General features: G+C 34.3%; 3 protein-coding genes across 4 annotated transcripts; 2 read left to right on the forward strand and 1 right to left on the reverse strand.

Moving 5' to 3' along the window:
- Positions 1-1,415: 1,415 nt before the first annotated feature.
- On the reverse strand, positions 1,416-4,526 carry LOC121739685 (engulfment and cell motility protein 1). Its single transcript, XM_042132217.1, has one exon. The coding sequence runs from the start codon at positions 4,442-4,444 to the stop codon at positions 2,234-2,236; it is 2,211 nt and encodes a 736-aa protein (XP_041988151.1). The 5' UTR covers positions 4,445-4,526; the 3' UTR covers positions 1,416-2,233.
- A 3,888-nt stretch (positions 4,527-8,414) lies between these two features.
- Positions 8,415-16,212, forward strand: LOC121738419 (spondin-1-like). 2 transcript variants are annotated; one of them, XM_042130459.1, is made up of 10 exons: positions 8,415-8,669; positions 8,805-9,016; positions 9,134-9,325; positions 9,446-9,652; positions 9,872-10,129; positions 10,330-10,501; positions 15,184-15,307; positions 15,541-15,712; positions 15,792-15,906; positions 15,995-16,212. In XM_042130459.1, exons 1-10 carry the CDS (start codon positions 8,480-8,482, stop codon positions 16,078-16,080), a joined length of 1,728 nt encoding a protein of 575 aa, XP_041986393.1. In that variant the 5' UTR covers positions 8,415-8,479; the 3' UTR covers positions 16,081-16,212. The 2 variants fall into 2 exon arrangements, with proteins under 2 accessions (XP_041986393.1, XP_041986401.1); XM_042130467.1 differs by having other exon boundaries at positions 15,184-15,268.
- Positions 16,213-16,418: 206 nt separating this feature from the next.
- LOC121738433 (spondin-2-like) lies at positions 16,419-20,446 on the forward strand. Its single transcript, XM_042130477.1, has 11 exons — positions 16,419-16,589; positions 16,771-16,962; positions 17,100-17,311; positions 17,711-17,902; positions 17,978-18,184; positions 18,283-18,537; positions 18,667-18,841; positions 19,419-19,476; positions 19,601-19,772; positions 19,858-19,972; positions 20,288-20,446. The coding sequence occupies exons 1-11, from the start codon at positions 16,571-16,573 to the stop codon at positions 20,323-20,325; spliced, it is 1,635 nt and encodes a 544-aa protein (XP_041986411.1). The 5' UTR covers positions 16,419-16,570; the 3' UTR covers positions 20,326-20,446.
- Positions 20,447-26,296: the final 5,850 nt, after the last annotated feature.

A 26,296-nucleotide genomic window follows, 5' to 3' on the forward strand; every position in this document is an offset into this window, starting at 1 on the left:
CATTGAATTGACATGATCCGACCAAATGACGTAGGTGTCTCAACTGCATAGGTATAGGAATTAAATTTCCTCGATCGTACATTATAGTATGTTGTATTTGATAGTAAAATAAAACCTAAACAAAAAAGTATGAGTACGCATTGACTTCGTGACATCTTCAATAATTATTTTGTCTTCGGCTTAAAAAAAAGTACAACTTCATACTGATGCAATGATAATCTGTCGCGAATCTAACGCATTTCGTCGTTAAATAGAACTTACGGCCTTGGCCTTATACATATAGGACTTACGGCCTTGGTCTTATATAGGACCACGAAGCTCAGACAAGCTTCATGTATAGGACTTACGGCCTTGGCCTTATATATGACTTACGGCCTCAAGGCTTGTCTAATAACATTTTTTTAGTATTCAGAGTACTACACTCTCCAAGTAGAAGAGTAGGTTTTGGACCCTAATTTCTGACTGTTGAACAAGAACAACTAGGTTTCTAGCTTATGATTTGTACTTACACGAAAAGTCTAGCAATTACATAGTAGAATATTTATTCTGGACATTACATTTAAAAGGTGTTTATTAGAACAGATACTTTTTTATAATATTCGGTAGGTTTGCACAATAATGGCAAAATAATTTGCCAATTAGTAAGTATTGTAAACCGAATCGTAGTTGTCTTGGTTATTTTCTGTAAAATATACATACATAACAGGTTAGCGCTCTCTTACCATTTATTTTGTTTTAATAAGATTTGTACATACTTAGTACATTGCTAGTATTCAGAAAAAACCGTGTATTTTTTTCCGTTATTCATTTAAGCGAAGAGCCAATTACAAATCCAATACAAAAAGAACAAATAAATGTTTTGATCTCTTTAAAATATCAGACAATAATGATTTACTGAGTAATTAAAAATTGTATTAAATCTTCAATATTTTACATACTTATAGATACTTAATACTTTTTTAATTTATATGTAAATATGTATTTGGTGAGTTATTCAGATCAGTGTTATTGTAAGACACTGTGATTGTTTATAATAAATTGCACATAATATGACTGTACTAATTTGTGAGTCCTATTTTTAGTTATTTGTAATTATGTTTAATTTTGTAAAAGAATTATAAGATTTTTAATATATAAGTAAATATAGTATGCGGTACAAAAGTTGTTTTAATTTTATTATTTACTTATTAACGAAATAATAACAAAATTATCTATGTAAAGTTTGTCAAAATTAATAACACATTTCGAAATATAAAATTTTATATTTTATTTGATAATAATACTCTTACGACTAATAATAATTATTATTTAATGTCTGTTGCATCTAAATTCTTAATACAAACATAAACATAAATTCATTATAAAATAAAAACATTAAACATACTTACTAACTTTAAATTGTATTTTAATATCTTTTGTTCATATAATATCCATTATTATCTTTGGTTTAGTGTAAAAAAATATGGCCACAAAGTATTGCAATATTGTGCATACATTATTGCTCAATAAAATTGTTACTGGTTACCATAAAATATTGCAAGTCATTTCTAATAGAGTTTTCATTAAACTTGTGCTATGGTCAGAGTAATTAATTTTATTTAGGTAATTTTTCAATTTGTTTTTTTACAGTTATGTGCAAAAGTCATGACTGACACTGTCTATAATAGCAGTGATATTAAATTTCAGAAATTTCACGATTACTTTGCACTATTTTCCCAGTGGGCGTGAATTAAAAAATGACGTGAATTTGACTTGAAGCGGGCTACTTAGGGGTATCGCTGGTTGAGTATAGCAGCTGATCTACAGTATACGCACAATGTAGAAAATTACACCCATTTTACATTCAATCTGTAATATTTCCAGTAAAGTATTATTAACATGGAACATAGATATTTATAGTTACAATTCAGTAAATCCAAGTATGAATTATTAATATCTACATAATAACATATTATTACATAATAATATTATGTAATGCAATTTTCAGTAAATAATTGCTGAAGCCAAAAAATAAGTAAATAAGTTGAAATGGAATATAACAAGGAATGGTTAATAACTTGATTTTACAAAATAAAGAAAGTGATTATATCAAACACAAACAGACATTCATGGCCAATTTTTCAATTATACCCATCAGTCTTTGAAAATACTTTCAGAGGTCTCCTATAAAAGTGACAAGATTATTATAGATATGCAAATTAACAATTTAAAAATCAAGAATATAATATCATTTTTAATTGTTGTCATAGTAAAAATCGTAGTCTTCTGGTTCTGGTGGGATTACAGGAGGTTCCTGTGGAATGTCTATACCTTCTGCATCGAGAAGCCTAACTTTGATATCCATAGACAGTAAGGTCTGCAAATCGTTCTCAAAGGATTTGCTAGTCATTTTTTCTTTCAAGAGAGCATTGATTCCATCGGTCCAATAGTCAAATATTGATTCATCAGGAGCTACAAAGTCTAAAGAATGAACCTCCGAACCTTTTAGAATTAATGAAAATGCCAGCTGGTTGCTACCAATTTTTCCTTTTAAATCTTTCATGTGGGGGCAATCCTTACCAACAACGAGGCTTTTTATATCAGCCACGGCTAGTTTGGTACCTAGTTCTTCTAAGCTGGGTGTGCTCTTTTCGTCGCATTCACCATAATGTAAAGTTTTATGGTTCGGTGATAGCCTAACAAACCAGAATTTGTCTTTCCTATTAATTTTCATGTACTTTTTGAATCTTGTTCCACCGACTAACACTCCTAGTCTTTGCTGTTGAATTAAGTCAATAATTTCCGGGGTGATCTTCTCTTTGAGTTCCTTAATTGGAATCGCATGAGACTCCCACACTTCTCTGTTTGTACGTTCTTGCTGCCACAGGTTAGTGATATCAATGTATGTTAGCTTCATTATCTTAACACGGAATGCATCAAAACCTTGAGGAGCATCAGCTAGAGCCCTGGAAATCTGTTCCCTCACTACACTTAGAACTTTACTAAAATCTTCCATAGTAGCTTTCATTTCCTTCCATGTTTTGTTCAATAAAACAATGCAAATACAAAAGAGCTCCTCGAATGGGTGATCATGAGTGAAGAATATAGGATGATATGTCTGTCCTTGTTCATTCGGTGGTTCTCCTATATGCAACATGTCACAGAGCAGTTTGACTAGCTCTACACTGGTCTTTCCGAATGGACACTCGTGCTCATCAGTTCTGCAACTATTCCGAAGCACTATTTTACTGTACTCCTCTGTATAGTTTCTTGCAAAATACAACATACAGTCCAGAGCTAGTGCCCCAGGAGGCACTTCCTTGAAATCTTTTGTTGGATCAATTTCACACTTGAAACCAAGTTTATTTTTGTTGTCTTTCGAGAGACTACCAGTTTGACGTCTGGTGGTTATTTCCAAATTAGTATTATCATTTTCAAATGCATATTTATGAAGTTCTTTAATTTTGTCTAGCATTAAAGAATTCCATTCCTGCTCGTTGGTATCAGGTTTGGGCTGCATTGTTGTTTCTAACAGACTTAACATATGAGTTTGGAGCACATAAAGCTGATAAGCTAGTTCAGTGCCCAAGCCTTCCTTCGTTTCATTCTTAGTGATAAGATTCTCATATATTTTGTTGCGAACTTGTTTAGAGAACAGAGTGTCTGCCATCATTTTCTTCTTAGTTGGGTCTGCTTTTTTAAAAAGTGCATTAATGAGTGCTATGGCATTTTGTTGTATTACTCTGTCTGGGTTTTCCAAATGAGAAATAAGACTAGGTATTGTTATTTCTTTTTCTACATGTAAATTTTTCCCAGAACTATTCAGAACAATATTTTCTAGAATAGACAAGCATTGTTGTATAATTTTTGGATCTTGTGCAATCGATTGGTTGCTAACGAAACTTATAACTTTATTAATAAAAAGATTTTCCAAAATGTCCCATGATATGATACCGTGGTCCATCAACTCCACAAATGTCATGAGAGCAAACTTTAAAGAGTTCACTTTAAATTTGCCCGTTTCGATGTTGTTTATTATGAGCGATAATCCTTTTTTGTTGATGAATTCGAGAGCAAATGTGAGATCACTGCTTACTTTAGATAACTTCTCCAGGGCCATCATTTGTTCTATGTCACTTCCAGTGTTTATTTTCGCGAGGATATCTTGCACTGTCTTAGCGGGAGATTGTTCTAATCGTAGAATAGAACCATTTTTGATTTCGTTGCGATTTTTTTCCGTAACGTAGTTTTGGTTATTGCTCTCTGAAAATTGCAGGGCATAGTTCTCGGGATCCGGAAGGCCCCACGCCTTGCAAAGGAGCTGTATAATACTAGAAAGAGGCTGGCTTTGATCGAACTCTATTAACTGAGGAACTTTGTCGGGGGCATTGAGCATTTCCACTGCTATCTTTAATATTGTAGAATCCTTCGTGGCTGACGGCATTTTAATGGCCTTAGAAGACATTTATACACCATTTAACAATCACTTCCTCGACTTTAAATCGCACTGGGAATATAAATTGGGTAGATACTGAACAAATTTGGAAAACAAATTGTCAACAACAAATGAATGACAAATGACGTCCGACAGTTCAAACTTCTTCTTCTTCTTCCTCCAGTTTCGTTTCCTAGGATGCAGACCAAGTGTGACCAAATATAAAAAATCGAGCTTAGCCGGCTAACTTCATAAAAACTAAAAAGATCTTTAATGTAAATTATGTCACAGGCGGATTGTATAAGGCTGTTTACACACACACCGCGGCGCGGTGCCGCTCCATTACTCATCCTTGTGTTTCTATTTGCCCTTACACACGGCACCACCGCGGTGGCGGTGATTATTTACCGCGGCGGCGAAAAACGCTGCCGCTGTGGCACCGTGTGTAAACACGCTAATCCGCCATTTTACATTACGGCTAGCTGTTTTAAAAAGTTTTGGCGATTAATCGATTAGATGCGGCTGAATGAAAAATCTCCGGAATGTGTTCGGTGCAATCTACGAATAATAAAAACTAAGGAAGAGTAACTCCGTCAAAAAACATGCTCCAAAATACTTGTCAAAAAAGTGTACCCTAGGTACACATTTCAATACATTTGCAATATTTAGGTGCTCTTGAGCGGTATAAAGGCTGACGTTACAATATGACAGTTCGAATGGAACCAAATTTAAAACGGTAATAGCATTGAGGTACTATAGACCGGAGAGAGCAAGAAGTTTACACCTTGGGAGAGAGCAATGATATTCTACTTATACAGATCTGTTACGTTCATACTATTTTCCGGTTTGAATCTCTTCCGAACAACATTGACAAATTTGACAGATAAGTGAAAAAAAAGATACGAAATGCCATTTACATAAAAGAGACATACTAACTAAAAGACGACCCAATTGGGTCGTATTTGAAGCTTCAATACGCGCGCGGTAGTAACATATCTGCTTTGAGTTTTTTTATATAATATATCATTGGGAGAGAGCCTTATATCGGTGTATAAGCGTCAAAAGCGTGTAATGTTATGTCTTACTTACTAGGACATAACAAAGGAGTCGGTCGGCATATTTCATGTAATAAAAGTGTTAAAAAAGCTTTTTAGTGAACATTTAATGCTAGATATTGTTGAGTTTTGTGGTTCCGCTAAATAATAAACCATTAGAATGGCCAAATAATGCCTCAAACACGTGGATTTAACATTAAATACGTAAGTTTTGAACAACGTCTTTGGGCTTTTCAATCGGTATTTTTGTTAGCTAAAAAGATAATTTATAAGTTTATTAATCCCTTATTCGTGTTATACAGGGTGCAATTAAACCTACCTGCCAAATTTATTTGGGGCTTAGGTATCATTAGGTGAGTCCATTAAATAAATAAAAAATAGGGTGTTAATTTTTTTACAATGACATATTTTATCCCAAAAAAAATCGATGCACAATGGTCACTTCATAAGTTAATATTTTTTTTTAAATTAAATAAGGGGGCAAACGAGCAAACAGGTCACCTGATGGGAAGCAACTACCGTCGCCCATGGACACTCGCAACATCAGAAGAGCTGCAGGTGCGTTGCCGGCCTTTTAAGAGGGAATATGCTCTTTTCTTGAAGGTTTACAGGTCGTATAGGTCCGGAAATACTGCTGGTGACAGTTCGTTCCAGAGTTTTACAGTGATATGATTTCGAACAATTCCTCAGAGCACTCCCCGTGATACAACCGATAGAGGATGCAGAGTGAAGCTACATCTCGGCGTTATTCCAAGGGGTCCAAGCTGTTTGAAACACTATGGCAGTCAAAAATTCGAGCGGCCCTTCGTTGGATACGATCCAGAGGGAGCAGTTGGTATTTTAGCGCCCCTGCCCAGAGATGAGAGAGAGAGAGTACTGTCTCGCTCTGTTAAGAACACCAAGCTTCTTCGATGCTGGCCTTACCCTCTAGATGATATCGGAACTGGACTTCGCTCGACATGTTGACGCCAAGTATCTCAATGCTAGGGGAGATGGTTAAAGATTTTTAGTGGTGAACGCGCAGACTTGTATCTTGGCGGGGTTGAATTGGACCAAGTTACGTCTACCCTATGCAGAGACCTTCTCCATTGAATTCTCCACCTTAGACACAAGTTCATTTCGACTCTCAGTGACATTTTGCCGAGAAATATTAGGGGAGCCGGTATATACAGCATCACCTGTACTATCATCCGCATAGCAATGAATGCCGTTGGTTTGTAACATGTCATTGACATGCAGTATGAATAGAGTAGGCGATAGCACACAGCCCTGAGGGACACCAGCATCAACAGACTGAGTTTCCGAGCATTCGCCGTCAACTACGACCTTTATGCTTCTGTCTGCTAAGAAAGTAGTGACCCACTTACATAATTTCTCGGGTAGCCCGTATGATGGAAGCTTTGATACTCGTAGCAGCGCTTTATGCCAAACCCGATCAAAGGCCTTCGCAATGTCCAAACTAACAGCCAATGCCTCTCCCTTTGACTCAATTGCCTGAGCCCAACGATGAAGCAGGTATGCCAAGCGATCACCTGCCGAGCGACCCTTACGGAACCCGTATTGTTTGTCGCAGTCGCAGTATTCTAAGCATGTGCTACCAACAAGTAAAATTTTACACTAAGGTATACCTTGGTTCGGAAGGTGCTGAGAGAACTCCTGATTCTTTATAGATACAAGTTTGGGAGTTTCGACGTTGTTTTAAGAGCGTAAATCATATGCTACTATGCAAATTACCTTCATCTTAATCATCATCACTACCATAAACCGTTATAGAGCCATGTGTCGTCCTGTTTTGACCCTATTATTGGTATTTTTCATAGTCTTTTATGATATATCACTTAAACCGCGGGTAACACCGCGGAGCACCGCTAGTTATTAATAATTATAATTAATCTGTCGCAAATGGCGGTTAAAATGTTGTTTCTAGTAACTTAATTACTAGAAACAACATTTTAACCACTTTGAGTGTTTTGATAAATTTCAAGGATTTCCCTCGATTGCTCATAGATCTCATCATTAGCTCATCACTTTCGTAATTGTTATACAAAATTAAGATCTTTTCCTATACAACAACCCAAGAATTTTTAAATTCGGTTCACAAAAAGCGAAATAATCATCAAAAACATCTGCTTCGATCACGAAAAGTACCAATAACTGGGTTATAACGTGGATGACCCACGGTATAATTATTATCGTTGTGATGATGATGATCAATCAAACTGATGTGTTGGCTTATGCTTCCAGTTGTTTAAACAATGCCGAAATAAAAAAAGTTCTGTTCGGTAGAACAGAACTTTTGAATCCTTCAGATCCAGGATATAACCTGGTGCGAAATCCTAGTTTTTGGTAGCATTTACCTCGAATGCTTCAAAAAAATTTAAAATCACTATATGTTTCTATACAAACAAGGAGTCCCCTCGATTCCTAATGGATCCCATCATCAGATCATCATTTTTGTGAACATGGTACCAACCTCGGATTCAACCCTGTATAACAACAAAATAGTCATGAAGATCGGTCCACGAACGGCGAAGTTATGGTTGAACATACAAAAGAATATATGAACAGACCCACATATTATAACCTCCTCCTTTTTGGAAGTCGGTTAAAAATATTAAGTACCGCTGGTCTAACGCTTAAAATTTTGAAGAAACGTAAAATATGTACCTAGCCATGCTTTGTACTTTATTTGTAAGTTCTAGGATTTTTTTAATAAAGTTTTGTAGTTATTTGTATACTTAGTTAACGTGGGAGCAATTTACAATATAGTCATCAATTACACCAATTAATTCAAAACTTCTTGGGTTCATAATTAATAGGTCACTCGGTTATTGTTTCAATAATGCACTGAAACTAGATATTTCACTTGTACATAATATTTTAAACAAGCATTTTATTTCCAACATCATATTCTGTAGTTCGATTCATTTGTATCTAAGAACGTGCTTGGAGCAAGGATTAATATTAATTTATCATAATATTTTTTCTTAAACAGTTTTAAATTCTTATAATGGATCCCTTTGGAAAATTATTTTTACTAACACTATTAATATTATGCTTAAATATTGTTTGTGTTTATTGTTTTCGATGTGATAGACGACCGTATGGATCTACAACTCAGTCTTCAGCTTCGGATGGACGATTTCAACTATCGGTGCAAGGTGTTGAGGATGGGTATATACCTGAGCAGTTGTACACCGGTAACTTATTTACTTTTTGTTAAAAAATACCATAGTACCATACCATAACAGCAAAATGATGTTAGATTAACGGGTAAGTGTTAGAAATACCTAGCCATAAATATTAAATATGTATTTGATTTCTCTTTCTTTCAGTTCAGATAAGTGAAACTGATGGAAAATCAACATTTACTGGTTTTATGATATCTGCTGAAGGTGATCTAAAGCAAGACCCTGCTAATCCCAGGAGAATAATATCTCTTTCACCGGGACAAGTGAGACCGCAAAATTCAATCACTACAAAATTTAGTGATCGATGCTTGTATTCTGTAGAACACACTATGTTGGCGCCAAAATCGTCTGTAGAGGTACATGTTTTAGTAAATAAAAATTAAAATAAATATTAAAAGTTCATATTTCCATGTCAGGTTTTATATACCAGATTATTTACTAAGTACGGTATGTAATTGTATTTTTTGTTGCAGATCTATTGGCAAGCTCCTAGTACGAATAACGGATGTGTTACATTACGTGCCATGGTGGTTGAAAACGAAGATGTCTGGTATGAGGATGGTTCGCCGCTAACTCAGAAGATTTGTGAAGATTTGAGACAGCCAGACGATATAAGTCCAAAGTTCAATTACGACTGTAAAATATGTAATGAAGCAAAATACGAAGTAAATATAATTTACTGATGGAAATATAAAGATTTTAAGTAAATGCAGGATTATTATTCAAGATTATTATGAGGTACTATTATTTAAAAATGCATCCATATAATTGAACATAACTTTCAGGTTAGTTTTACAGGCATATGGTCTAGAAACACTCATCCTCGTTTATATCCAGAAAACGACTGGATTCCTCGCTACAGTGATTTAGTAGGCGCTTCGCATGCTGTTGACTATATTTTGTGGTCTCCTGGATCTATGGCTACTGAAGGATTCAAAGAACTCGCAGAATATGCTAATTCCAGTAAATTGGAGGAAGAAATTCGGGAAAAGGTACTTATTGACCGTTAAGATATAATAAAACTTAGGTAACAATATTAACATAAGTGTGCAAATTCTAAAATATTTGGCCTCTTAATAATAATATTATTATGCTCCCATACTTTGATTTGGCTATTATAATAGACGCCGAGTAAAAAACGATAACTAAGTAGGTATAGACATGTAAATAGTTTTCGTTAATTTGGACAAGACAAATGTTTATGGTTTTAGATTGGCGACGGTGTTCGCACTTTAATTAAAGGTAAAGGACATGGTTATCGCAAAATGAACAGCCCGACATACTCCTTCTTCAGAACTGACAACAAAAATCACCTATTCACAGTTGCAATTGCCATTTACCCATCTCCAGATTGGTTTCTTGGAGTAAATAGATTTGAATTATGTCAGGAGGATGATACTTGGCTACAGAATAGGGAATTAGACCTATATCCTTGGGATGCGGGTACTGACAGTGGAGTCTCGTATGAGGTAATGACTAATGTAACTACTGTTATTATGTTAGTTAATCCTGTCTTAATTAGTACTTAGTTAAAAATTTAAGACATTATTAGTTTTACAATATAGGTAGATTACCTATAATATAATGTTTTATAAAATAAGGTTTATTTCCTTTAAGTATAACAACTTATTTATAATAATACTTATTCGTAATATGTTTTATGTTTTAGTCGGTTAATATTGCGACTTTTCCTCAAGATGCTATTGCAAGGGTTCAGCTAAGTTCTTATGACAAAAACTCGCCATTTTACGAAATGGATGCAAAAGATCTTCATCCATTTGGCAAATTGCACATAAAATTGATAAGAATATATGAAAGAGAGTGTGGGGAAGAAACAACAGGTGAGAAAAAAAATTGATTGTAAAATATATTAGATATCTATATATAAAAATGGATTTTCAAATGTGTTAGTCGCGCTAAAACTCGAAAACGCCTAGACGGATTGGGCTGATTTTAGTCTTAAAATATTCGTAGAAGTCCAGGGAAGGTTTTAAAGTGACACGAAGTTCACCGGGACAGCTAGTATTATATTATTTTAGATATATTAGTTCGCATATTCCTTCACCTGATGAGGCAAAAGTATCTTTATATTATGACATACTGTTTGGAACAGGTACATGCCCTTTTCTGTTACTGATATTAGATAATATATTAGTAATAGAAAAGGACATGTATCTGTTCCAAACGAATAATTATATTATCTACTACTAAATACTTTGGATCTGTTTATGATGGCACTCCGAATTATTGCAATAATTTTGACTCAAGTAATTGGATAGTATCGTCTAATTTGAACAATAATTGTTTATCGCAGATTCCTGTATCCACTAAAGATGTAGAACGTAAAATAAAAAAATTGGATAAAAACAAGGGCTCTGGCCCCGATCGCATTCCACCTAGTTTTGTTAAATGCTGTAATAGAGAATTGTCTAAGCCTCTCTCCATCATTTTAGGTTTATCGCTAAGAACTGGTATTTTTCCGATGCGATGAAAAACAGCCTTTATCACCCCTATTCATAAAAGCGGTGACAAATCTAATTGTGAGAACGACAGACCTATCAGCATTTTATCATGTCTCGAAAAACTTTTCGAATTCATTGTATACGATCATAATAATATACAACTACATTAGGCCTATTATTTCTAATAAACAACACGGTTTTGTTAAAAATAGGTCAAAAATTAGTAATCTTCTCGTATATAAAAACTACCTGTGTTAATCTTATGCACTTGGTCACCAAGTAGACGCCATTTATACCGACTTTTCCAAGACTTTTGACAGAGTAAACCATGTCTTACTTTGTCAAAAGTTTTCGAGTTGCGGTATTAGTGGTAGCTTATTTCGTTGGGTTAGCTCTTATCTTAACAATAGAATTCAGTTACTTGCTCTTAAGGGATTATTATCTTTGCCATTAAAGGTGACTTCTGGGGTTCCACAGGGCTTCCATTTAGGGCCTTTATTTTTCGTCATCTTTATGAACGACTAGCTGTTGCCCGCGACTTCGTCCGCGTGGACTTCAGTTTATAGCGCGCGATGTCAACAAAATTGGTGTCAAAAGCTTTTATAAAAAAACCCTGGTACCCCTTAAATCAATACAGCTGTGCAGTGTGCAAACAATAAGTACTTCATTTTTGTATGTTAAACTTTATATATTATGCCAAATTTTAAAGCTTATTTAGCCCCCCAATTACACAACTTTACCCATAAACTATTTATCATTGATAGGTTTAGCCCCAATTTCACCAACGTCTGTTAGTGTTAACAGCTTGTTAAATTATCCTGTCTTCTCTTTCATTCATATGAAAAACGAAACAGCTAACGTGGTACTAATTCGAGCATTAACTTTAACAGTCGTTGGTGAAATTTGGTCTTAAGGTTACGTCACTGCCTGCACAGATAAAGTACTGAGTTATTTAATACCGTAGAATAGATATAACAATCGAAAAAAATCGAGACTTAAATGTAAGATGATACCACCTCTTATAGAAAGACTTTTGAGCAAGCGTCAGCGCGATGTAGAAGACGCACGGCGCCATCTATTATGAATTTTTTGAACAAATTTACGACCCTTACAACCCTTTTTTCCAGTAAAAAAGTAGCCTATGTCCTTTCTCAGGCTTTAGACTATCAGTATACAAAATTTCATTACAATCGGTTCGGTAGTTTTGGCGTTTGGCGTGAAAGCGAGACTGACAGACAGACAGACAGACAGAGATACTTTCGCATTCATAATATTAGTACAGATTATGTGCACACTGCACAGCTGTTTTTGGGTATTTTGATTAATTAAGGGCCGCGCTACACCGGAATGGCAACGGCGAGGCGAGCACTTTCAGCGCTGCCATTCCGGTGTAGCGCGCTGCGCGGCCCTAAGAGGGGTACCACTTACCAGGGTTTTAAAAAGTTTTTAAATTTGACACAAATTTTGTTGACACCGCGCGCTATAAACTAAAGTCCACGCGGACGAAGTCGCGGGCAACAGCTAGTTATGAATAAAAACAATAATATATAATAAAGTAGGTATGATTAGTTCTGTTATAATAATGAAGTAAAAAATAAAGCGCCATCTGTTTTCATATATTAGAATTAAAATGTAAAAATATTTTCTGGATGGAATATAGGCCAACACAACACACTCGAACTCCTTAGAAATGCAGTAGGAGTTCTATAAGATAAGATAGATTGATTATTATTATAGCAAGTGATAATATTAATTAACATAATATTCTAACGTATTAAAAACTATAAACAAAAACATAATAACTAATAAGTATGATTAGTTCTATGTTACAACGAAGTAAAAAAAAGCGCCATCTGTTGAATCGTATTAGAACTAAAACGTCCATTGCATCGCGTCGATATATTTCTGGATTTTTTATAATATTATACATAAAATATATTTAAGATTTTTGAAATATTATTTTAATACACATCCAAGACCCAGGAACATTGAAAACTTTTTGTTCCGCCTGCGGGACTCGAACCCAGGACCCCCGGGATGAGCGCTGGCCACGCGCAATGCGAAGTAATTTTCATCGATATTTTCATGGAAATAAGATATTTTCCCACATCAAAATGTAGCCTATGTCCTTTCTCAGACTCTAGAATAACTGTGTACAAAATTTCATTGCAATCGGTTCAGTAGTTTTGGCGTGAAAGCGAGACAGACAGACAGACAGACAGACAGACAGACAGACAGAGATACTTTCGCATTTATAATATTAGTATAGATTTAATTATTGCGCTTTTATCTTGTCATTGTTTACTGTATGCAGATGACCTAAAAATCTTTAATCAAATAAGTTCTATAAATTGTTGATTGCAATAAGCTGCAAAGAGATCTGGATGTTGTTCTTAACTGGTGTCAACGCAATCAAATGCACCTAAATATTAAAAAGTGCTCTGTCATCTATCAACAATCAAGAACTTGCTCGATCTACAATAATGCTATTCTGTTTGATGACAAGCTTTCTTTTAAATCCCATTACGAGTACATCACTTCAAAGGCATTTCGACTTCTTGGATTTGTTTGTAGATCTACCCTAGAATTTAAATATCCACAAAGTCTCCTTTACCTTTTCTTTGCACTGGTCCGCAGTGTCTTGGAATATGGTTTTTTTTTTTTTTTTTATGAAATATGGGGGCAAACGAGCAAACGGGTCACCTGATGGAAAGCAACTTCCGTCGCCCATGGACACTCGCAGCATTAGAAGAGCTGCAGGTGCGTTGCCGGCCTTTCACGAGGGAATAGGGTAATAGGGGAGGGTAGGGATGGGAAGGAAAGGGAAAAGGGGAGGATCGGGAAGGGAATTGGGCCTCCGGTAGACTCACTCACTCGGCGAAACACAGCGCAATCGCTGTTTCACGCCGGTTTTCTGTGAGAACGTGGTTTTTATCCGGTCGAGCCGGCCCATTCGTGCCGAAGCATGGCTCTCCCACGTATAAATGGTATGGTAATGGCACGTATGGTAGTGTAATATGGACACCTCACTATAAAACACAATATTATGTAGATTCTGTGGAGCAGATTTAAAAAAGTGTCTTAAGATTCTCTGCCATCGTCATTAACCCGGACTCTCAGATTTGGGATATGCAGACAGGCTCCGTATTTTTAACATTCAAACTTAGAAACACGTCGTTTAATACTTTGATTGCATTTACCTCTACAAAATTGTACATTCTCTAAAAGATTGTCCTGAACATCTTTCTTGCCTAAGCTTCAATATTAAATACAGTGCATGCAGAGCGAATAAAACAAATCTATTTCTGTCACAAGTTTATAACTACGGAACCCTAATAAAAACAATAGGTATTTCATATTTTAACCCCATTACTAGAATGGCTCGTCATTATAACGGGCTCTTAAAAGGATAGTATAGATATAGACATATTTATCCAGAACATAAATAAATTTAAAAACACTTTGATGAATGTCCTTCAAACCATTTAGCACTCTCTCTTGTAATCAAAATAATATATTAGTCATAAGCATAACTCATATTGTTATCTTTGTTTAATATCATTTACGGCCATTCCCAATATTTGATCTATCTCTGGTTTTGCCCTACTAGAGATAGGAATAACTCACATTAAACATTAGAGACATATATTTTATGTCAATTGTGAGCTATTCCTATCTCTAGTAGGGCAAAACCAGAGATAGATCAAATAATGGGAACGGCCGTTAATTAAGTATAATAATTTGTCACTCAATTTTAATGATGTGTACGCCTATAATTGGTTCATAAATGAGATTTTTAGTTTGCTTAATTATTATATATTATATGTGTATCAAGGTATGTACTGTTGGTGTACCTTATAAAAGTAAATAAATAAACTAATAAAATTAAAAACATTGGGCGTAATCTAAGGATCACATACGAAGCGTTTAACCCTTATCTATACCTACCCTAAAAATAATTACCTTAAAAATTAAAGGAATACCTATTAAGTATATCAAAAGTGCGTAGCCTAGTGTTTTCTAAGATAACTAAATAAAATGAGTTTATTTTCTTTCTAAAGAATCATCTACTGCTTCAACAAACGATGTAACGACGGAAGAAAATGGCGATGGCAACGAACCATCAGAACCAGAAGAACCATCCAGGTACAGCAACTCAGAATTAAGTACCGGTCGTCGAGGGGGGTGAGGCTTGATAATAATTTGACTAACTACTTTTAATTCAAAGTTTTTTTGTTATAATTAAATATACTTTAAGTAATCCTAAAATCCCTCATTACGAGTATAGTTTGTCACCCTAAATAATAAAATACTGTAAAATCCCTGATTAATCGTGAGGTTAAAAAGGTTTGAAATAATAAAATTTTATGAAATTTATGATTATTATGTAAAGACAATTTTTCATATAATATTTTTAGTGAGGCACCAATAGTAACCGATCCGGAATCTTCAGAGGACTGTCCAATGTCACAATGGCAAGAATGGAACCCATGTGACGGTCCTTGTGAGAATGGAAAAGTAGTTGGATATAAATGGCGAGAGAGATATCATTTAGTCGATGGAATACCTGTGGAAAAATATGATCCAAATGTAAGTTGTGCTCTAAATAAATCAATAAATATGGCTAAAAATAGATCAATAATATTATTGGGACATAAAACTGTTTTAGGTTGATCCATCGACCTTGAAAGAGGTTCCAAGTTTTTGTAAAAATCATTATGAAGATTTTGAAAGGGAAGATTGTGAAGACGATTGTACGGAAGAGTTTGAAGAGGAAGCTAATGGTAAGAAATTAAAGTAAACGTGAAACTCGTGAAAATAAGAAGGCTTTAATTTTAATTGATTTTATCATACCTAACTTTTATTTTTCAGTTGAAAGAAGAGTTATGGTGCCAGTCGCCCCCGGAAATAAGTGGAGTGCAACTAAAAGGCATTTGGGAAGCAAGGAACAGTTGTAACTTGTTGTTTCTGTTAAGTTGTAGTAGATTTATTTATATCACCTTTAAAATATTCTACTTAGATAAAATAATTTTGCAACTTTGTAGATAATAGTTAAGAAACGAATAAAATATATGTCTAAGTTAGGCATATGTAATGGCATTTTATTATAAAATTATTAAAATAAATTTAAAATAGTATTATAATATTTTTGAGGTAAGTTTCGGATATTGAACACCATACTTATAAATCTTGTGATTTGTTAAATGTATTTATATTTTTAAAATAGCCTGTCATTCCTAAATCCTAATAGTTACTTAATAGGACTATCTGCTGCAGCATACGTTCTAAATAAGTACATCATGGTATTATGAGACATGGAACAATCAAGATTAAGACGCGAGAAATTTAACACTAATTGGGAGAATTCAGTTGGCGTAGAGTAATTGGATCAAATAGTTGCCTGAGAGACAAAAATATAACTTTTGAAATTCAAGCAATAAATACAATATGACACAAAAATATAAAGGTATGTAAATCAACTTTTTTTATTAAGACAGTTTATAACGTATTGCAACTAAAATCTTAGTAATGAACGTTTGCGTATAATATATAATTTTTCATAGCCTAGTAGCACGTAATACGAGTAGGTACGTATGCAATAAGTATTTAATTTTTACTTGTGTTTTATATTTATTTAATATTTTTAGGAATAGAAAATCGTAACATAGTAGCAATTTTCTTGGTTCTAATTATTATGAACTTATGCGAATGTGACGAGAAAATTTGTGATCGTCGACCTCTGGGTACCAAAAGCGATCCATTGCCCCCAGACGACAGATTTAGGATTGAAATTATTGGAATCATCGATAGCTTGTACATACCCAACTCTCAATATACAGGTAATGTAATGATTTATTATGACGTGTTGCGTATACCGTTCATTGTTTTAAACCCTAACGAAGTTAATTAACAAAATATTGTTACACTCGTTTTGTAAATTATTTTGTTATGGAATTAATGTTCAAAATGATTTTAGTCCGCCTCCATTCTACTGATAAGACGTCAACATTCATAGCATTTACAATATCAGTTCGTGAAGACACGAAAGCCAACGAGAAAAATCCCCGTAAACCTCTACTGTTAAACCCTGGCATTATATACCCTTCACCGGACTCTGATACAATTCCAAGTCATGTATGCAATAATTCTGTTATCCAATCCGATATCACACCAAAAAAATCAGTTCAGGTATGTGTCTATAAAATTACAAGTAGGTACTTCTAAAACGTTTCAACTTCTTTACGTTTAAATAGCTGAAGCTATTTTTTGGAATTACTTTAAAAGATGGGAAAGTAGGTAGTATAATAATATAGTTTTTTGTTGCAGAAAAAAATTCTGTTGATAAATTTAGCCGCAACGGAGTAGTGAGCTTGTCTAGAATTATTATAAAAGCGAAAGTCTGACTGTCGACAGTCATATTTTGTCAGTTACATCTTCGTGTATTAATCGCTAAACTGATTTAGATAAAATTTTGGAATGCAGATGCCGCAAAATGTATGGTTCCGCGCGATATATAAATTTTATAGCAAAGTAGTTGCAAGCAACGTGCAGTACTTAAGCATTAAATGAATTAATTCTAAATTTTAGGCTATTTGGCGAGCACCACCCAAAGACAACAAATGCGTAACAATTTATGCAGTATTAGCAGTAAAGCCAGATGTATGGTACAATTTTGAAGGACCTCTTTCAAAAAGGGTTTGTGAAGATAGGCGTAATGCTGAGGATATGCAGCCGATTATAAATGATGATTGTCAGGTTTGCGAAGATGCTAAGTATTTGGTACGTTAAGTTTGAGAGATACGTGCTCATGTTTTCTGAATAACCTAATAAATACTACATTTTATTTATTTTTAGCTTACATTTGAAGGAATTTGGTCATTTAATACGCATCCACAGGTGTTTCCTAATTCCAGTGAGATAGCACGATTTAGTGACGTTGTGGGAGCTTCACACAGCAAAAATTTTAATGTTTTCAAACTTTATTCGGATGCAAGTCAAGGACTAAAAATGCTTGCTGAACAAGGAAACACTACAAAATTAGAAATGGAAATACAAGCAAAGGTATACGGTTCATTTTTTGGAATTCCATTAATAATAGTTTTTAAATATTTCTTTGATTACTTAGCACAAAACATTACAAGACTTATATTTCTTCGCAGCTTCAAACTTCTGTTAGAACCGTGATAAAAGCCTCCAGTCAACCTAGACCTGACATGACGACAACTGCAATGTTTAGAGCTACTCAAGTACATCACCTACTATCGCTGGTAGCAGCTATCATACCATCCCCTGACTGGTTTCTAGGAGTAGCGAATATGGAGTTATGCGACGTAAAAACCAATAATTGGGCTCCACATCTTACTTTAAATATCTATCCATTGGATGCGGGAACTGATAGTGGTCTTACGTTTGAGGTATTTTAGCTTTTAAGTCAATCTTAGAATACACATTTAAACAGTACTCATTTTGTAAAACACAATATATATATATACAAAAATCAAACATCTCTAATATTACATAAAATATTAAACTGACAATTACAGTCATCGAACGAAGAAACGATGCCACCTCAACCTATATCGAATGCGAATATAACCAAGAACATTCCGAAAGAAGATTTGAGGCCCTTTGCAAAATTGCGTCTAGATCTCATGAGGACATTTCCGAGGCCTGGCTGTGTAACAGAATCACCACCTTTTTCAATAAGGACACTTACAGGTTACTTATCTATATATTAATACGTGAGCCAAAAACTTTGTATCCCTTTTGACGAAAAATGGGGAAACGTAGGTGAATGAAATTTTGCACAGTTATAGTTTAGATGGTGAAGGAGTGCATCGAGAAAATATTATTTTGAAATTATGCTTTTATCATACAACTTTTTAACAAATAAAACATTACACACACTACAACACACACACTAGGAAAAATGACAGATTTTTGAGTGACAAGACAATGTGTAGATATACGAATTATACTCTTTTATTTATAGTTGAAGTCTGTTGACAACAAGGTGACAAATTGAAAATGGATTATAGTTTATTTATTGAATCTTAGATACTATTAGACAATGCTTACACGGCCAGTCTGAGATCAGCTGAGTCCCAGAGACAAGAGTTGAAAAAAATATGATAAAGTCAATAATACATATTTTTTTACAAAATATAGGTAGTAGTCCTAATGTCGTTGAAACTAAGGTCGAATTTCGACCATTGGGCAATCTCTAGTTTGTTATTATTCTTCTTTTAAATTCTTTTTCGCTTGAATTTCTAAATTTAAGGATAATAATTTACAGATGAATCGGATAACAGCAACGAAATCCCAAACCAGCCACAAGTGACACCATCCACAGAGTAAAGTATACTAAACAGTAACTTAAGTAATGAGTAATAACTATTAAGTAATAACTAATGATTTGGTAATAAATAAATAGAAATTATCCAAAGATATCAGCCTTAAAAACGATGTTTTTCATAGGGAAGAAGTTCCCACAGCAGACCCAAACTCATCACCGGATTGTCCAATGACTGCGTGGGAAGATTGGCTGCCATGTGAAGGAGAGTGCGTTAATAACAAATTAGAAGGTTACCAAACGAGGTTTCGTTATCATATGGTCGATGGAGTTATTGTAGGAAAGTATGTAGAAAGTGTAAGTAGTACTTACATAAAAAAAATTCTTACAGTTTATCTTATTGGCCCGTGTTGATTTTTTTTTCTTTGCCCTGTTCGCGCAGGAATCACCGGTTGAGGATAAAGAAGTGCCTCAATTTTGTATTGACAACTACCCTGACAGTGAAACTCAAAAATGTGAAGAGCTTTGTGAGGACCCAGCACAAGTAGAAGATGAAGGTATTATGAAATTTTAATAAAACATGTAAGACAATGTGTACTAACTACACATTGCAGACTTATTTTATACCTATTTGGCTTAGCTATAAGGAAAATACATAACTCTAAACGGACTATTCTAACTTTTAAGTACGAAAATCGAGAGCGACAGTATGATATATTTGTTAACTTTCTTGTGTCATAATAATAATTACTGTTATTTTATGGTTATTTTAGTCGTAATATCATCGTGTTTTAAAAAAATAAGTAGTAATCATATTTTAATAATTTAACATGAAAAAGCACATCTATTTAATTAAAATATTTTGATTTCAGCTCAAGCCCAAGGAAGACTTTATTATAATAGCGACTAATTCTATAATATAGACTAATTTATTTCATTTATATTCAGCGATCATCTTCTTAAGTGGAGGAGTTAGTACATTATTATAGAATGTTGTATTTTACATTAATTTAATACATTTTTGTCCTTAATATTTATATTAATTTTTTTTATTATTTTAAATTTTACTTCGTTACCGTGTTTAAGACAAGATAATACTATTGTTTATAAATTATAATATAGGTGAACTTTTAAGACGTTGTAAAAATCTTAAACATAATATGGGTAAATTCTTATATATTTTACCCCCTTATTAATCGACAATCGTAATGGATAAGATGTTGTATTTTTATTACTGTGGCTATGATTAAATTAATTTCATGTAAAAAAATAATTATTTGTAATCAATAAAAAAGATAACTTGTACTTATGTTAAATTTATTATTCGTAGGTAAAAAATAAAACATTTAAATAATGTGATATTTTCATAAAGTTAATATACCTAGCGGAACTAGGTATATTAATTTTATGGATATTTTACAGTTTGAAACTGACTGTTTCTGACTCAATAATAAAATGATTTTCGCAAAATCACTCATCAAACGACAGTGTATTGAGCAAAGGTATCTGTCTCAACCTAAAAGACTATGTATAGTGCTAAATAGGTTCAAAATACGATGATGCGTGGTGTAAGGGAAGTGATGATGATGACGAATAATTTAATATGCTTAGTAGCATATGCTTTCAGTTCTTAAAACAACACCGAAACCCCCAAACATGTATCCTCAAGGAGGTTGGAGTTCTGTTCACCACCTTCGAACCATGGTATAATAATATGTAGGTGCAAAATCTTACTTTTTGGTAAGATTTACTTGGAATACTTCATTGTTTATCCAAAATCACTATAAGTTTCCATTTGAAATACTTACTTCAGATTTTGAATCGAAATTACAATATCATCCAGATAAATATGCGGTTTTAGTATAAATAGCGAGGAATACCCTCAATTACTTATGGATCCCATCATGAAGTCACCTTTTTTATGAACATGGTACCAAATTCGGATTAAACCCGATACAATAGCGAAAAAATCTTGAAAATTGGTCCACAAACAGCGAAAAGATCGTTGAACATACAAAAAAATATATAAACAGACGAACATAATATAACCTCCTCCTTTACGGAAGTCGGTTAAAAAAATACAAATGAATAATCGGCCAAGTGCGAGTCGGACTCGCGCACGAAGAGTTCCGTACCGCTACATAGCAAAAATAGGCCAACAATTGTGATTTTTGTATGGGAGCCCCCCTTAATTTTTGACCGATTTCCAAAAAGGAGGAGGTAATACGGCTGTATGTATCTTTTTTTTTGTATGTTCAACGATTACTCAGCCTTTTTGTGTTGTCTAAGGTTTATCTCGAATTTGGTACCATGTTCACAAAAGTGGTGATCTGATGATGGGATCCATGAGGAATCGAGGGAATTCCTTGAAAGTTGTATGGAAACATATTATAGTGATTTTAATTTTTTCTGAAGCATTCGAGGTAAATACTACCAAAAAGTAAGATTTTGTACCAGGTAAAACCCTGGATCCGAAGGTACGCAACAGAATTTTTAAACCTTGTAGATACAGGTTAGAGGATTTTGGCGTTATTTCAACAACTGAAAGCATAAGCCAATATATCAATTTGATTAATCATCATCATCACCACCATAATTATACCATCACATTATGACCCAATTATTATTACTTTTCGTGATATTTTGCATAGAAGCTGATATTTTTGATGATTACTTCGCTGTTTGTGGACCGATTTTAAAATTTATTGTATTGTTGTGTAGGATGTAATCTAAATTTTGTATACTTAATAATTACGAAAGTGGTGATCTGATGATGGGATCTATGAGCAGTCGAGGTAAATCCTTGAAATTTATTAAAATTCAAACGGCGGTAAAGAAGTTGTTTCTAGTAATTTAAACATATTATGTTACAAATAAGTGAAATTTCAGACAAAGGTATCTCTTGATCCGAAGGCACTGAACAGAACTCCTGAACCTTTAAAGATAAAAGTTTGGAAATAGCAGCATCGCTTAGATAACTGCAAGCATTTACCACAATTCCGCTTACAGTAACATAATGTGAATATTAGTCAACATTCGTAGTGGTTATTTACGCACAAAGCCTTATCTTGTAGATAACTAAAAAGAGTAAAATTATTATTTTTTAACAAAAAATTGAAACCAACTTCCAAGGTAAAAACAATACTAATTACTAGTCTTAAAAATATGATATAAAAAGTATGAAATAATTCTTATTCTTCATTAGCACCTTTTTCGAAATTCGACTAAACCTCAACCAATTCTGTTCTCAATTTTCATTCTTTTGAAGTCGGTACTGGCTAAGTTCCATGTCAAGTATCTTAGTTCTGAGCTCCGCGTGCGCTCACTCTAACCTTGTTTTTGCTACTGATTCCATGCGCGGGAGAGCGGAGCATGCGGGCGGGATGGTGAAATTTGGATGCAGTCGGTATGCAGTTCACACGACTGCACGCCAACTGCAACTGAACTGCAATCCGACTGCGTATTTGGTTTGCAGTTCTATTGCAGTCGTGTCAACTTCATTCAAACTGCACTTGAACTGCAATTTGCGGTTGGATTGCAGTTGAGATGCGGTCCGTCTGTATAGACCCTAAAAACCTATCCAACGACACCCCACACGGTGGGTTGGACGCGAAAAAAAAATCACCCCCGCATTGATGTGTACAGTTCGACAAGGCTTTAAATGAATATGTCAATGATGTCAATAGCCGTGTTCGTTTCCATAAAGTTAATATACCTACGGAATAGAGGAACAAAGGCCTGAGTAAGAGAGGTGTCACTATCAGTAACACTGCGTGGTAAAAAGAGACGTGTGCTACATGACAGCAGCACTCTGTTTTTGACGTCCAGTCGGCACGTTCCGCACGTTGACAATTTAATCTCATAGAAACCATGTTCAATCATGCTTGTGTAAGTGTATACGTACACATATTTTTACACACAGATGAAACCAATTTCGGTTACGTTTGACAGCTCGAGATTGTTGCTCTATTCCGCTAGGTATATTAACTTTATGGTTCGTTTAATTTTTTCACAGTTTGGCAGCTGACTGTCAACTTCATAATTGAGTGTTATGTTCTAAAATACCAAGAAGTTTACACCCTGTAAACTTCTTGTAAAATACCAATAAAATACCTACCAACAATTTCTGTCAGATTTTTGAACATGACACTCACACTGACACTAATTTTTAACGCGCGTCAAGGGGTGTAATGAGGGGATGGGGGATGTGTTTACAGCCCTCTCACTTACTGAACGAAGCATAGAAGCGGTAAAGCTACTATTCAAGCAGAATTAGGCTACAACGCATCGTATTTTAGTTATTAGCCAAAAACCAAAAATTTTGACTTTTGTCACCCTCCCCTCACTCCAGCTCACCTCCTAGACTTAAGGACTTTTAGTATGTTTTGTCCCTAAGCACCCTGAATAAGTTCCAGCAGAAATCTCTTAGGTTTCCCGCTCACGCATTCTACAACTACTTTATTGACTATACGCAATAATAATTAGATCAATCAATCAGTCTTTGTTTTACTCGACTTGACTGAAACTAGACTAAAAAATAAAATAAACAAACAGTAACTTCTTAATAAAAAATTAAATGATTTATTAAGAAGTTAGTGTTTGCTTATTGTATTTGACAGTGACTCCCAGCGCCTTCTCCATACACGACCGATCCGTCGCGTCACTCTCTCACGATTCACATTTCACACAGTCTTTCGTAACAGGTTCGTTCAATTTCGACGGTTGCTCGGACCTTCGGCGAAACCTTTGGCTTCGGCCGGCATTTAGGCCGAAGCCGAAGGTTCGCCGAAAATGTTTTTTTTGGCCGAAGGCTTCGGCCGTCGAAGCCGAAGCCGAAGCTTCGGTCGGACACTAGAAATCAATCTAAGAAAAAAGGGATGTCACTACGATGTTGCCACTTTTTAATTTCTTCACTTTCTTGACAGACATACGTCTACAGAAGTGAGGACTGAGGCGAAATGTTTGGCTTTAAAGTGGCTAAAAGTAAATTATTAGTTTTGTTATAATTGGTAACACTGAAAAACTTTCGTCATCTCTGAAGGTTCTATAGAGAAAAAATATTTGGTAACAACCATAGATAAAGTATTATAGTATAGATGTAGTCTTAGCCCGTCATCGCGTGGCCATTTTGTGCTTATTTTCATACAAGTACTGTGCGTTTATTTTCTTGAATATTTCTATTTGTCGATTATTTCGAAGCACATTATGATATAGGAAAGAAAGTCAATTAGAATCCGTAAACACACGTAAAAAAAGAATCCGAAAACACACGTAAAAAGCTATGCAATTTTTATAGACAAATTATTAATTGTTGTGACATTTTTAGCACTAATGCCTTATATAGCACGAATAAGGGATTAATAAACTTATAAATTATCTTTTTTGCTTACAAAAATACCGATTGAAAAGCCCAAAAAACGTTGTTCAAAACGTACGTATTTAATGTTAAATCCACGTGTTTGAGGCATTCTTTGGCCATTCTTATGGTTAATTATTTAGCGGAACCACAAAACTCAACAATATCTAGTATTAAATGTTCACTAAAAAAGTGAAAACCTTTATTAACACTTTAATTACATGAAATATGCAGACCGACTCCTTTGTTATGTCCTATATATATATATATATATATATATATATATATATATATATATATATATATATATATATATATATATATTTATGGCTCTCGCCGTGTAAAGTACCTCAATGGTAACAACTGGAGACCGACATGACAGTATATTATGAGTTTATGCTTGAGACATCTATGGTAAGATATATTATGTCTATGGGTAAGACCATGGTAAGACCGACCGTAGTGATTATAATATTCTCTTTGAGACCGACTTTCTCAGTTTTATAGAAAAAAAAACAGACTTTTACAAAATCTATACAGATTGGTTGAAAACTATAGATGAGATTAAATTGGCTTATTATGATGAATTTCAGGATGTTACTAAATGTTTTATAATCAGTAATATGTGCTCTATCTACACAGCCGAATGTTATGCTGTTTAAATGGCATTACAATATATAAAAACTTTGTCATATTATGTAAATAATTTTCTTGTAATATCAGCTAGGTAGTAAAAGTGTGTTAGTAGCTCTAAATAATAGTAATTTAAGTTTCAAAAGTAATTATTTAATTTTTAAGATCAAAAACATTCTACATGAATTAGTCAGTAATAACATTATTATTGTTATTACTGACTGAATTTCTATGGGTTCCCTCCCACAGAGCAGATGAGGATCTTAAGGACATCATAAAAGTGCCATTTACAGACCTCTTTTTAACTGTCAAAGATGAAATGTTTGAGCTATGGAAAAGAATCTGGAATATAGTAAAGGTTATTAAGGGTAAATGGTACAGTGACATAAAGAAAGATTTTTCAATCCCATGGTATAACACGTACAGTCTGAATCAAGAAAATTCACATCAGTAATAACAAGGATGAGATTTGGATATTGCTTGGTCCCCGGGAACCTCCATAAATTAAGAATTTTAGATGATGCCCCAAATGCAAGCCGGCGCCAGACATGAGCTTCAAAGTTTGAGCAAACTTTGCACAAATAGGAAAATGCCAGCAATAACTTTGCACATATAGGCAAATGTCAGTGCCACACTTGGCGAATTTGCGTATTTGATCACATGTCTGGCGCCCGCATTAGAAAATGATGCTGACCTCAAACATATAAAGGCCGGTCTACACGTTGGCCGTGTTTACCGAACAGAAGGAGACGGCGCTATACCAGAAAGAAAGATGCAAATAATTCAATCTCTTTTTTTAGTATAGCGCCGTCCTATTCCACGGAATCGAAGACACAATAATAGATTAAGAAGTATTAAGGCCAATACCGAATTAATGCACAGAAGTATATTC

This window comes from Aricia agestis, chromosome 2 (assembly GCF_905147365.1).
Source record: "Aricia agestis chromosome 2, ilAriAges1.1, whole genome shotgun sequence".
NCBI classification, from domain to species: Eukaryota; Metazoa; Arthropoda; class Insecta; order Lepidoptera; family Lycaenidae; genus Aricia; species Aricia agestis.